Raw genomic sequence first — 14,131 nt, forward strand, 5'->3', positions numbered from 1 at the left:
CCCCATTCCTTCAGGTCACTCTGACACGTGCATGTCTGACACCCTCCTACATATTCAGGACCTGAACACTCGGTGCTTTTACTCCATCCATCCACTTCTTTGATTTCCCCCTTCTTGTTCCCTTCACTTCCAACATGTATACACTCTTAGCATCTTTGCAATGATCCTCTGATTATGTCCGAACCATTCCAGCACACACTCTTCAACTTGTGTCATACCACATTTCTTTCTTACTCTCATTTCTTAATAAATCAACCTTCCTCACATCATATATTGTCCTCAGACACTTCACATCCAACAAATCCACCCTCTTCCATCCTTTTTGATGTATGGCCCATGCCTTGCATGCACACAGTGCCATCAAGACTTCTATACCATCATACATACCATATTTGCCCTCTCAGACAGTGACCTCTCTACACTTCTGTGTGCTGAGGACCTTAGTCCCATCATTCACCCTATGGCTTCTGTTATCTCTCATGGTTCCATCTGCTGCTATATTTCATCTCAAGTGCCCACTTCCTCCAGGTTATTTATTATATGTGATATTAATGCAGTTTTTGTCTTGCTGTTCTTATTGTTTTACAGTACTTATCATTATTATTATTTTTTCTTTTTTATGCATGTTTGCCATTTTCTCCATCAGTGGTTAGCACTAGGGACAGACAAGGAAATGGCCTCATTATCTCACATCCATTCTTTAGCTTTCATGTTTTATTATAATTATTTTTATTATTGTTATCATTATTATTAGTATTATTATCATTTATTTATTATATTTTGTCACTGTCTCCTGCATTAGCGAGGTACTGCAAGGAAACAGACGAAAGAATGGCCCAACCCACCCACATACACATGTATATACATACATGTCCACACATGCACATATACATATATACACACACAGACATATACATATATACACATGTACATAATTCATACTGTCTGCCCTTATTCATTCCCATTGCCACCCCGCCACACATGAAATAACAACCCCTTCCCCCTGCATGTGTGTGAGGTAGCGCTAGGTAAAGACAACAAAGGCCACATTTGTTCACATTCAGTATCTAGCTGTCATGTATAATGCACTGAAACCACAGCTCCCTTTCCATATCCAGGCCCCACAAAACTTTCCATGGTTTACCCCAGATGGTTCACATGCCCTGGTTCAATCCATTGACAGCATGTCGACCCCAGTGTACCACATCGTTCCAGTTCACTCTATTCCTTGCACGCCTTTAACCCTCCTGCATGTTCAGGCCCTGATCACTCAGAATCTTTTTCACTCCATCTTTCCACCTCCAATTTGGTCTCCCACTTCTCCTCGTTCCCTCCACCTCTGACACATATATCCTCTTTGTCAGTCTTTCCTTACTCATTCTCTCCATGTGACCAAACCATTTCAAAACATCCTCTTCTGCTCTCTCAACCACACTCTTTTTATTGCCACACATCTCTCTTATCCTTTCATTACTTACTCGATCAAACCACCTCACGCCACATATTGTCCTCAAACATCTTATTTCCAGCACATTCACCCTCCTCCGCACAACTCTATCTATGTCCCACGCTTCGCAACCATATAACATTGTTGGAACCACTATTCCTTCAAACATATCCATTTTTGCTTTCCAAGATAACTTCCTCTACTTCCACACATTTTTAAACGCTCTCAGAACTTTCGCCCCCTCCCCCACCCTATGATTCACTTCTGCATCCATGGTTCCATCCGCTGCTAAATCCACTCCCTGGATATCTAAAACATTTCACTTCCTCCAGCTTTTCTCCATTCAAACTTACCTCCCAATTGACTTGTCCCTCAACCCTACTGTACCTAATAATCTTACTCTTATTCACATTTACTCTCAGCTTTCTTCTTTCACACACCCCAGCAAACTCAGTCCCCGGCTTCTGCAGTTTCTCACCCAAATCAGCCACCAGTGCTGTATCATCAGCGAACAACAACTGACTCACTTCCCAAGCTCTCTCATCCACAACAGACTGCATACTTGCTCCTCTTTCCAAAACTCGCATTCACCTCCCTAACAATCCCATCCATAAACAAATGAAACAACCATGGAGGCATCATGCACTCCTGCCACAAACCAACATTCACAGAGAAACAGTCACTTTCCTCTCTTCCTACTAATATACATGCCTTACATCCTTGATAAAAACTTTTCACTGCTTCTAACAACTTGCCTCCCACACCATATATTCTTAATACCTTCCACATAGCATCTCTATCAACTATCATATGCCTTCTCCAGATTCATAGATGCTATTATTATTATCATTATTATTATTATTATTATTATTGGGGAAGAGCAGTGTGGTTTCAGAAGTGGTAGAGGATGTGTGGATCAGGTGTTTGCTTTGAAGAATGTATGTGAGAAATACTTAGAAAAGCAAATGGATTTGTATGTAGCATTTATGGATCTGGAGAAGGCATATGATAGAGTTGATAGAGATGCTCTGTGGAAGGTATTAAGAATATATGGTGTGGGAGGCAAGTTGTTAGAAGCAGTGAAAAGTTTTTATCGAGGATGTAAGGCATGTGTACGTGTAGGAAGAGAGGAAAGTGATTGGTTCTCAGTGAATGTAGGTTTGGGGCAGGGGTGTGTGATGTCTCCATGGTTGTTTAATTTGTTAATGGATGGGGTTGTTAGGGAGGTGAATGCAAGAGTTTTGGAAAGAGGGGCAAGTATGAAGTCTGTTGTGGATGAGAGAGCTTGGGAAGTGAGTCAGTTGTTGTTCGCTGATGATACAGCGCTGGTGGCTGATTCATGTGAGAAACTGCAGAAGCTAGTGACTGAGTTTGGTAAAGTGTGTGAAAGAAGAAAGTTAAGAGTAAATGTGAATGAGAGCAAGGTTATTAGGTACGGTAGGGTTGAGGGTCAAGTCAATTGGGAGGTAAGTTTGAATGGAGAAAAACTGGAGGAAGTAAAGTGTTTTAGATATCTGGGAGTGGATCTGGCAGCGGATGGAACCATGGAAGCGTAAGTGGATCATAGGGTGGGGGAGGGGGCGAAAATCCTGGGAGCCTTGAAGAATGTGTGGAAGTCGAGAACATTATCTTGGAAAGCAAAAATGGGTATGTTTGAAGGAATAGTGGTTCCAACAATGTTGTATGGTTGCGAGGCGTGGGCTATGGATAGAGTTGTGCGCAGGAGGATGGATGTGCTGGAAATGAGATGTTTGAGGACAATGTGTGGTGTGAGGTGGTTAGATCGAGTATGTAACGTAAGGATAAGAGAGATGTGTGGAAATAAAAAGAGCGTGGTTGAGAGAGCAGAAGAGGGTGTTCTGAAATGGTTTGGGCACATGGAGAGAATGAGTGAGGAAAGATTGACCAAGAGGATATATGTGTGTCGGAGGTGGAGGGAACGAGGAGAAGTGGGAGACCAAATTGGAGGTGGAAAGATGGAGTGAAAAAGATTTTGTGTGATTGGGGCCTGAACATGCAGGAGGGTGAAAGGAGGGCAAGGAATAGAGTGAATTGGATCGATGTGGTATACCGGGGTTGACATGCTGTCAGTGGATTGAATCAGGGCATGTGAAGCGTCTGGGGTAAACCATGGAAAGCTGTGTAGGTATGTATATTTGCGTGTGTGGACGTATGTATATACATGTGTATGGGGGTGGGTTGGGCCATTTCTTTCGTCTGTTTCCTTGCGCTACCTTGCAAACGCGGGAGACAGCGACAAAGCAAAAAAAAAAAAAAAAAAAAATATTATTATTATTATTGGGAAGAGCAGTTTGGTTTCAGAAGTGGTAGAGGATGTGTGGATCAGATGTTTGCTTTGAAGAATGTATGTGAGAAATACTTAGAAAAACGGATGGATTTGTTTGTAGCATTTATGGATCTGGAGAAGGCATATGAAAGGTTTGATAGAGATGCTTTGTGGAAGGTATTAAGAGTATATGGTGTGGGAGGTAAGTTGCCAGAAGCAGTGAAAATGTAAGGCATGTGTACAAGTAGGAAGAAAGGAAAGTGATTGGTCCCCAGTGAATGTCAGTTTGTGGCGGGGGTGCATGATGTCTCCATGGTTGTTTAATTTGTTAATGGATAGGGTGGTTAGGGAGGTGAATGGAATAGTTTTGGAGAGAGGGGCAAGTATGCAGTCTGTTGTGGATGAGAGGGCTTGGGAAGTGAGTCAGTTGTTCACTGATGATACAGCGCTGTTGGCTGATTTGTGTGAGAAACTGCAGAAGCTGGTGACTGAGTTTGGTAAGTGTGTGAAGCAAGAAAGCTGAGAGTAAATGTGAATAAGAGCAAGGTTATTAGGTTCAGTAAGGTTGAGGGACAAGCTAACCGGGAAGTAAGTTTGAATGGCGAAAAACTGGAGGAAGTGAAGTGTTTTAGATATCTGGGAGTGGATTTAGCAGCGGATGGAACCATGGAAGTGGAAGTGAATCAGAGAGTGGGGAAGGGGGCGAAGGTTCTGGGAGTGCTGAAGAATGTGTGGAAGGCGAGAACATTTTCTCATTGAGCAAAAATGGGTATGTTTGAAGGAATAGTTGTCCCAACAATGTTAATGGTTTCAAGCCATGGACTATAGGGTTGTGTGGAGTAGGGTGGATGTGCTGGAAATGAAATATTTGAGGACATTATGAGGTGTGAGATGGTTTGATTAAGTAATGAAAGGGTAAGAGATGTGTGGTAATAAAAAGAGTGTGGTTGAGAGAGCAGAAGAGGGTGTGTTGAAATGGTTTGGTCATATGGAGAGAATGAGGGATGAAAGATTTACAAAGAGGATATGTGTTTCAAAGGTAGAGGGAACAAGAAGTGAGAGACTAAATTGGAGGTGGAAGGATGTAGTAAAAAAAAGATTTTGAGCGATCGGGGCCTGAGCATACAGGAAGGTGAAAGGAGTGCAAGGAATACAGGGAATTGTAATGATGTGATATACCAGGGTCGATGTGCTGTCAATGGATTGAACCAGGGCATGTGAAGCATCTGGGGTAAACCATGGAAAGTTTTGTGGGGCCTGGATGCGGAAAGGGAGCTGTGGTTTCAGTGCATTACACATTACAGCTAGAGACTTGAGTGTGAACGATTGTGGCTTTTTTTTTTTCCCTAGCGCTACCTAGTGGTGGTGGTGGGGGGGGTGCTATTTCATGTGTGGTGGGGTGACAATGGGAATGGATGAAGGCAGCAGGTATGAATATGTACATGTGTATGTCTGTGTATGTATATGTATGTATACGTTGAAATGTATAGGTATGTATATGTGGGTGTGTGTGGGCGTTTATATGTATAAATGTGTATGTGGGTGTGTTGGGCAATCCTTTCATCTGTTTCCTTGCGCTACCTTGCTGACATGGGAGATGGCAATTAAGTATAATGGAAAATAGAAAAAATATTATTTTTATTTATTTATACTAAATCGGTTTCCTGCGACAGGGAGTTAGTGCCAGGAAACAGACAAAGAATGGCCCATCCACTCAAATACGGTGAATTTTGCAGGGAAATAGTGCAAATGACTGGGAGAGGTATAAAAAAAGAGGCAGGAGGTCAAGAGAAGGTGCAAGAGGTGAAAAAGAGGGCAAATGAGAGTTGTGGTGAGAGAGTATCATAAGATTTTAAGGAGAATAAAAACTGGAGGAAGTGAAGTGTTTTAGGTATCTGTGAGTGGATTTGGCAGCGGATGGAACCATGGAAGTGGAAGTGAATCATAGGGTGGGGGAGAGGGCGAAAGTTCGGGGAGCGTTGAAGAATGTGTGGAAGTCAAGAACATTATCTTGGAAAGCAAAAATGGGTATGTTTGAATGAATAGTGGTTCCAACAATGTTATACTGTTACGAGGCATGGGCTATGGATAGAGTTGTGTGGAGGAGGGTGGATGTGCTGGAAATGAGATGTTTGAGGACAATATGTGGTGTGAGGTGGTTTGATCGAGTAAGTAATAATAGGGTATGAGGGATGTGTGGTAATAACAAGAGTGTGGTTGACAGAACAGAAGAGGGAGTTTTGAAATGGTTTGGTCACAAGGAGAGAATGAGTGAGGAAAGATTGACCAAGAGGATATATGTGTCAGAGGTGAAGGGAACGAGAAGTGGGAGACCAAATTGGAGGTGGAAAGATGGAGTTAAAAGATTTTGAGTGATTGGGGCCTCAACATGCAAGAGGGTGAAAGGCGTGTAAGGAATCGAGTGAATTGGAACGATGTGGTATACCGGGCTCGACGTGCTGTCAGGGCATGTGAGGCGTTTAGGGTAAACCATGGATAGTTCTGTGGGGCCTGGATGTGGAAAGGGAGCTGTAGTTTCATTGCATTATTACATGACAACTAGAGACTGAGTGGGTACGAATGTGGCTTTTGTTGTCTATTCCTAGCGCTACCTCGCGCACATGAGGGGGAAGGGGGTTGTTATTTCATGTGCGGTGGGATGGCGATGAGAATGAATAAAGGCAGACAGTATGAATTATGTACATGTGTATATATGTATATGTCTGTGTGTGTATATATATGTATATGTTGAGATGTATAGGTATGTATATTTGCTTGTGTGGACATGTATGTATATACATGTGTATTTGGGTGGGTTGGGCCATTCTTTCATCTGTTTTTTTCGGTACCTCGCTAACGTGGGAGACAGTGGCAAAGCAAAATAAGTGATAATAATTCTTTCTTTCTTTCATACTATTCGCCATTTCCCGCATTAGTGAGGTACCGTTAAGCACAGAGTACTGAGCCTTTGAGGGAATATCCTCACCTGGCCCCTTCTCTGTTCCTTCTTTTGGAAAATTAAAAAAAAAAAAAATGAGAGTGGAGGATTTCCAGCCCCCCGCTCCCTTCCCTTTTAGTCGCCTTCTACAACACGCAGGGAATACGTGGCAAGTATTCTTTTCTTTCAAACCATTCGCCATTTCCCATGCCAGTGAGGTAGCGTCAAGAGCACAGGACTGGGCCTTTGAGGGAATATCCTCACCTAGCCCCCTTCTCTGTTCCTTCTTTTGGAAAATTAAAAGAATAATGAGAGGGGAGGATTTCCAGCCCCCCGCTCCATATGATATAATAAAAAGATGTTTTGGAAGGAGGTAGATATAGTGCGTAAGACGAGGGAACAAATGGGAACATCAGTGAAGGGGGCTAATGGGTAGGTGATAACAAGTAGTGGTGATGTGAGAAGGAGATGGAGTGAGTGTTTTGAAGGTTTGTTGAATGTGTTTGATGATAGAGTGGCAGATGTAGGGTGTTTTGGCAGATATAGGGTGTTTTGTTTGAGGTGGTGTGCAAATTGAGAGGGTTAGGGAGAATGATTTGGTAAACAGAGAAGAGGTAGTAAAAGCTTTGCAGAAGGTGAGAGCCAGCAAGGCAACGGGTTTGGATGGTATTGCAGTGGAATTTATTAAAAAAGTGGGTGACTGTATTGTTGACTGGTTAGTAAGGTTATTTAATGTATGTATGACTCATGGTGAGGTGCCTGAGGATTGGCAGAATGCTTGCATAGTGCCATTATACAAAGGCAAAGGGGATAAAGGTGATTGCTCAAATTACGGAGGTATAAGTTTGTTGAGTATTCCTGGTAAATTATATGGGAGGGTATTGATTGAGAGGGTGAAGGCATGTACAGAGCATCAGATTGGGGAAGAGCAGTGTGGTTTCAGAAGTGGTAGAGGATGTGTGGATCAGGTGTTTGCTTTGAAGGATGTATGTGAGAAATATGTAGAAAAGCAAATGGATTTGTATGTAGCATTTATGTATCTGGAGAAGGCATATGATAGAGTTGATAGAGATGCTCTGTAGAAGGTATTAAGAATATATGATGTGGGAGGCAAATTGTTAGAAGCAGTGAAAAATTTTTATCGAGGATGTAAGGCATGTGTAGGAGTAGGAAGAGAGGAAAGTGATTGGTTCTCAGTGAATGTAGGTTTGTGGGAGGGGTGTGTGATGTCTCCATGGTTGTTTAATTTGTTTATGGATGGGGTTGTTAGGGAGGTAAATGCAAGAGTTTTGGAAAGAAGGGCAAGTATGCAGTCTGTTGTGGATGAGAGAGCTTGGGAAGTGAGTCAGTTGTTGTTCACTGATGATACAGTGCTGTTGGCTGATTTGGGTGAGAAACTGCAGAAGCTGGTGACTGAGTTTGATGGGGTGTGTGAAAGAAGAAAGCTGAGAGTAAATGTGAATAAGAGCAAGGTTATTAGGTACAATAGGGTTGAGGGACAAGTCAATTGGGAGGTAAGTTTGAATGGAGAAAAACTGGAGGAAGTGAAGTGTTTTAGATATCTTGGAGTGGATTTGGCAGTGGATGGAACCATGGAAGTGGAAGTGAATCATAGGGTGGGGGAGGGGGCAAACGTTCTGGGAGCGTTGAAAAAATGTATGGAAGTCGAGAACGTTATCTTGGGAAGCAAAAATGGGTATGTTTGAAGGAATAGTGGTTCCAACAATGTTATATGGTTGCGAGGTGTGGGCTATAGATAGAGTTGTGCGGAGGAGGGTGGATGTGCTGGAAATGAGATGTTTGAGGACAATATGTGGTGTGAGGCGGTTTGTTACCAATTAGGTGATAGGGCAAAATGTGTAGTCAAGCAGAGGCTTTGGTGATTTTGATTAGCTGAGAAGGATGGCAAAACAGGGATGCCTTTGGCTGGCACTGTGATCCATGAGATATCAGTGCTTTGTTTGCAAAGAGATGAAGGGAAGGTGATGTTAGCCTAGGTTTTATTACCAATTGGATGAGAGCAAAACATGTAGTCAAGCAGAGGCTTTGGTGATACTGATTAGCTGAGAAGGATGACAAAGCAGGGCCTTATCACAAGTTTGATAAGGTTGTGAAAGAATCCTCTCACCTGATTTTCCAAAGGAATTTCTCATTGATTTCAGTATGCCTCGAAGAGAAAAGATTTTTTCATTTTGAACTTACTCTTTTTATTAATTGCCTATTTTGTTATGATTTATGCATTTATTACTATAGGCTTACAAACTATTGCTGAGATGTGAGGAAGAATACTGCCCATGCACTTTCATCATATTGAAGTAGGCGACTGAAAGGGGCAGGTGCAGGTGCTCAAAACCCTTCCCATTTATATTAACTTTTTGAATGCAGGAACAGAACAGCAGCCAAATGAGGACTTTTCCTCAAAACTAAGTTGTTTGCTCATGGTGCTCCCTTGCGAATGCCCAAAAGGTGAGTATTTTTAAAGAAGAATCATATATACTTTTGTATACTTATTAATTTGTGTATTTAAAGATCTTTCTCTCCTGATACAGGGATATGTCCCTCTTTATATTGGATTTGAGAGCTTCTACACACGCAATGTTTACCGCCGTATTCAGGACTGTTGGAACCGAACAATAAGTAGTGTCCCTGGTGCAGAAATAGATCTTATGGAACGATACACACCTGATCATGGTTGGACTATGAAGTAAGTATGATATGAAGACTTTCCCAAATATACTTAAGCAGTGCATCAGTCTATACATTAAAGCATGTTAGTGTGTAAGTATGTGCTTTGGGATTCACATCTTTTCATTACCATTTGAAAGCATGATGTTAGAAGGTACTGGTTCCCCAGTTATTTTCTTTGTGTTAACCCTTTATGTCTTGTGGGCATCACTCTGCTGTTAAATAGGAGTGTGATATGAATGTCAATCTTCAGACTTAATTTCCCACTGCAAATTGAATTTTGTACGCAATGTGGGCTCTGTTGGTTAGCCAAAGAAGGCAATCCGAACTCTGCAGGTTGGTTTCATGCCTCATTGAGAGACTCTTTGTGTTGTTCCCTCTGCTGCCCTTACTGCCTGCTACTGTGCCCCTGCCACATCCACACTGCCTATAAACTAGGAGAAGCCTTAACACTCAGGGTCTAGGTTGAGGTGGATCTTGATTTATGCATGTTTGCTTTATGCCATTTTTAATGTGCATGGTCCATATCCACCATTTTTAACTTGCATGGGCTCATTTGCAACTCTTTCATCAAAATTCTCATAGTGTGAATTCAGGGTGGTAGAGCTTCGAACTCCAGTAAGTGATGCCACAGTTTTGTGTTTGATTGCATGTTTACACATCTGAAATTCCTCAGTGAGAACTGTAGAAACTCTCACAAAAGTCCTAAAATGAACCAAGATATACAAAAAATATTTTAACGGTTATAAATAAAGTTTCAAAGATAAGATTACAAACAATTTATTACTTGGGTAATTCTGACTGCAGTATTATCTGAAGTGCTCAAAATCTTTATATCTTGCAAGGAAAATCAAAGAATATCTTTCCAAGCTTTTGTCTGTTTTCAGGATCTCTTTGCTTATAAAAGCAAAATTGAATGAGCAACAAGGATCCTTATCATGTACAACAATACCAAAGGAACAACTAATTTTCCAGTGAATTTTATAGGTCAGAGGCCATGTTCCTTATATGCTTCAGCAGTGGTTTTCATTGCGGTTACTTACCATGTTGTCCAGCTCCTTCTTTTGTAGCTATGCATGTTTTATATGTTTTCTTTCCTTTTAAGGAAAAAATGTCAAGATGTCCAGAAGATAATTTCTCCTTTTCACCTATGTTAGTCCTTTTCCTTTTCTAGGTTTAGTTCTTTGATGTGCCTCTTTTAGCTGAATAGGTGACTTGTCACCTGTGTGCAAGTAGTTCATAACCCTTGTTTGAAGGGTGTTAGTGTAATGATTTTGTTTCCTGTAGGCAACAAGAGGTTTGTCCATGATAAAGTTTTGAGATGTAGACAAAAGTATTGGGGTATTTTTTAAGATTTTGTCCATGTGAGAGGTTTAGAAAGCAAATATCTTGAATATATATTGTCACATAAGAGAATAGTTTATAATTAGAAAATCATACTTTAAATATGTATTTTATATAAAGAATATATATTTTTTTTTTTCAGATTAACTGGTAAAATAATCAAGTGCATCAATGTTGGATCATATAACTACTTGGGGTTTGCAGAAAACAAAGGCCCGTGTCATGACAGATCAGAGGAGACTACAAAAGAAGTTGGCATAACAACATGCAGTCCCCGCTTGGAGTTAGGCAAGTTAAAGGAGACTAATCTGAACTTGTCTGTTTGTACTATATTTAACATTTGTATATCAGTATAGATAGACTAGAGAAAACTTGAGAGTAAGTGAAGCTATGGGAGTGGATGAGGAATGGAAGGTGTTTAGGAAAGCAGCAACTGGCTTGTGTGAGAGAAGCATGTGGCATGTGGAAGGAGGGTTATGGGTATTTGTAAAAGGTTAGTGAGTTTTGGGATGACTACCCTTAGTTGCAAGTGAAAAAGATAAGAGATGTGTATGGGCATTACTTTCAGGGAAGGAGTATGGGTGACTGGGAGATCAAGAGGAAGGTGCAGGAGCTGAATAAGAAGGCAAATGAAAGTTTCGGTGAATAAGGTTTAACAAACTTAAGGGAGAATAAGAAAATGGTATGAAAAAGGGTTAATGGTATGAGAAAAAAACAAAAACAAATGGAAAGATAGCTGAAGGGGCAAATGAGGAAATGGTAACAGGTGGTGATGAGGTGAAGAAGAGATGGAGAGAGTACTCTGAAGGACTGTTGAATGTATTTGATGATGGAGTTGTAGATTGAGGGCTTTTGGGTTGGGGAGGCATGGGTAGTGTGAGAGTCATCATAAGTTGTTTGGTGAAAAGAGGAAAGGTGGTGAAAGCCTTGCATCTGATTAATGTGGCAAGGCAGCTAGAGTTGATGCTATTACAGTTGAATTTCTTAAGAAAGGGGGCAACTGTTGTTGATTGGTTAATTAGGATTTTCATGGTGTATATGGATCATGGTAAAGTTCTCGAAGATTGTCAGGATACCTGTATAGTGCCATTGTAAAAAAAAACAAGATAGGTAAAGGTGAGTATTCAAGTTGTAGAGGTATAAGTTTATTGAATGAATTTTGTTAGTTTTATAGAATAGCAGTGATTGAGAAGGTGGTGGCATGCACAGAGAATTAGAATGGGAAGAACAATGCGGTTGCAGAAGTGATAGAGGATATATGGATCATTTGTTTGCTTTGAAGAATGTGTGAGAAATAGTTAGAGAAACAGAAGGATTTGTATGTGGCATGTGTGACTAGGAGGGTGTGTGGTTCCAGATCAGAAGATTTGTGTGTGATATGTGCGAGTAAGAATGTGTGTGGTTCTATTTGAAGGTTGGGTTGTAGCAAGAGCATGTGATGTCACCATGGCTTTTTAATTTGTTTGTGCATGGGATGGTGAGCGATGTAAATGCAGGGGTCTTAGAGGGATGACAGGTATGCAGTTTGTAGGATGTGAGGGGGACTGGGGAGTGAGTTGAATATTGTTTACTGATGATATGGCACTGTTGTCAGGTATGAGTGAGAAACTTCAGAAGTTGTCAAGGAGAGTGTGTGAAAGGATAAAGTGAAGAGTAAATTTGAATAAAAGCAAGATTATTAAGAGTAGTAGCGCTAAGAAACCTTTTTCTCTTCATATTTATTTTATTATACTTAATCGCCGTCTCCCTTGTTAGCGAGGTAGCGCAGGGTAACAGACGAGGAATGGCCCAACCCACCCACATACACATATATATACATAAACGCCCACACATGCACATATACGTACATATACATTTCAACATATACATACACAGACATTTACATATATACACAGGTGCATTTTCATACTTGCTGCCTTCATCCATTTCCATCGCCATCTCGCCACACATGAAATAGCATCCCCCCCCAACTGAAGTAATGCCGAGAAAGAACAATAAAGGCCACTTTCATTCACATTCAGTCTCAAGCTGTCATGTGTAATGCACCGAAACCACAGCTCCCTTTCCACATCCAGGCCTCACAGACCTTTCCATAGTTTACCCCAGATGCTTCACATGCCCTGGTTCAATCCACTGACTGCACATCTACCATGGTATACCACATCGTTCTCTCTATTCCTTGCATGCCTTTCACCCTCCTGTATGTTCAGGTCCCGATTGCTCAGAATCTTTATCCTTCCATCCTTCCACCTCCAACTTGGTCTCCCTCATCTCCTTGTTCCCTCCACCTCTGACATATATGTTCTCTTTTTCAATCTTTCCTCACTCATTCTCTCCATGTGTCCAAACCATTTCAACACACCCTCTTCTGCTCTCTCAACCACACTCTATTTCCACATATCCCTCTTACCCTTTCATTACTTACTCGATCAAACCTCCTCACACCACATATTGTCCTCAAACATTTCATTTCCAACACATCCACCCTCCTCTGCACATCCCTGTCCATAGCCCCTGCCTTGCAACCATATAACAGTGTTGGAACCACTATTCCTTCAAACATACCCATTTTTGCTGTCCAAGATCATGTTCTTGCCCTTCCACACGTTCCTCAACACTCCCAGAACCTTCACCCCCTCCCCACCCTGTGATTCACTTCCACTTCCATGGTTCCATCTGCTGCCAAGTTCACTCCCAGATATCTAAAACACTCCAGTTTTTTTCATTCAAACTCACCTCCCAATTAACTTGTCCCTCAACCCTACTGAACCTAATAACCTTGCTCTTATTCACATTTACTCTCAGCTTTCTTCTTTCACACACTTTACCAAATTCAGTCACCAACTTCTGCAGTTTCTCATCCAAATCAGCCACCAGCGTTGTATCATCAGTGAACAACAAATGACTCACTTCCCAAGCCCTCTCATCCACAACAGACTGCATACTTGCCCCTCTCTCCAAAACTCTTGCATTCACCTCCCTAACCACCCCATCCATAAACAAATTAAACAACCATGGACACATCATGCATCCATGCTGTAAACCAACATTTACTGGGAACAAGTCAGCTTCATCTCTTCCTACTCGTACACATGCCTTACATCCTTGGTAAAAACTTTTCACAGCTTCTAGCAACTTACTTCACACACCATATACTCTTAAAACCTTCCACAAAGCATCTCTTATCAACCCTATCATATGCCCTCTCTAGATTCATAAATGCTACATACAAATCCATCTGTTTTTCTAAGTATTTCTCACATACATTCTTCAAGGCAAACACCTGATCCACACATCCTCTACCACTTCTGAAACCACACTGCTCTTCCCCAATCTGATGCTTTGTACATGCCTTTACCCTCTCAATCAATACCCTCCCAAATAATTTCCCAGGAATACTCAACAAACTTATACCTCTGTAATTTGAACA

At 41.4% G+C, this 14,131-nt stretch overlaps 1 protein-coding gene across 1 annotated transcript in view; it reads left to right on the plus strand.

The window, feature by feature from the left end:
• The window catches only part of lace (serine palmitoyltransferase long chain base subunit), a 143,878-nt gene that overhangs the window by 15,998 nt on the left and 113,749 nt on the right, over nucleotides 1-14,131 (plus strand). Inside the window, exons 3-4 of the mRNA XM_071664180.1 lie at nucleotides 9,222-9,376; nucleotides 10,844-10,989. Coding sequence (XP_071520281.1) covers nucleotides 9,222-9,376; nucleotides 10,844-10,989 — 301 coding nt within the window. The remainder of the gene's footprint in view (nucleotides 1-9,221; nucleotides 9,377-10,843; nucleotides 10,990-14,131) is intronic.

Source organism: Panulirus ornatus, chromosome 8, assembly GCF_036320965.1.
Source record: "Panulirus ornatus isolate Po-2019 chromosome 8, ASM3632096v1, whole genome shotgun sequence".
NCBI lineage: Eukaryota > Metazoa > Arthropoda > Malacostraca > Decapoda > Palinuridae > Panulirus > Panulirus ornatus.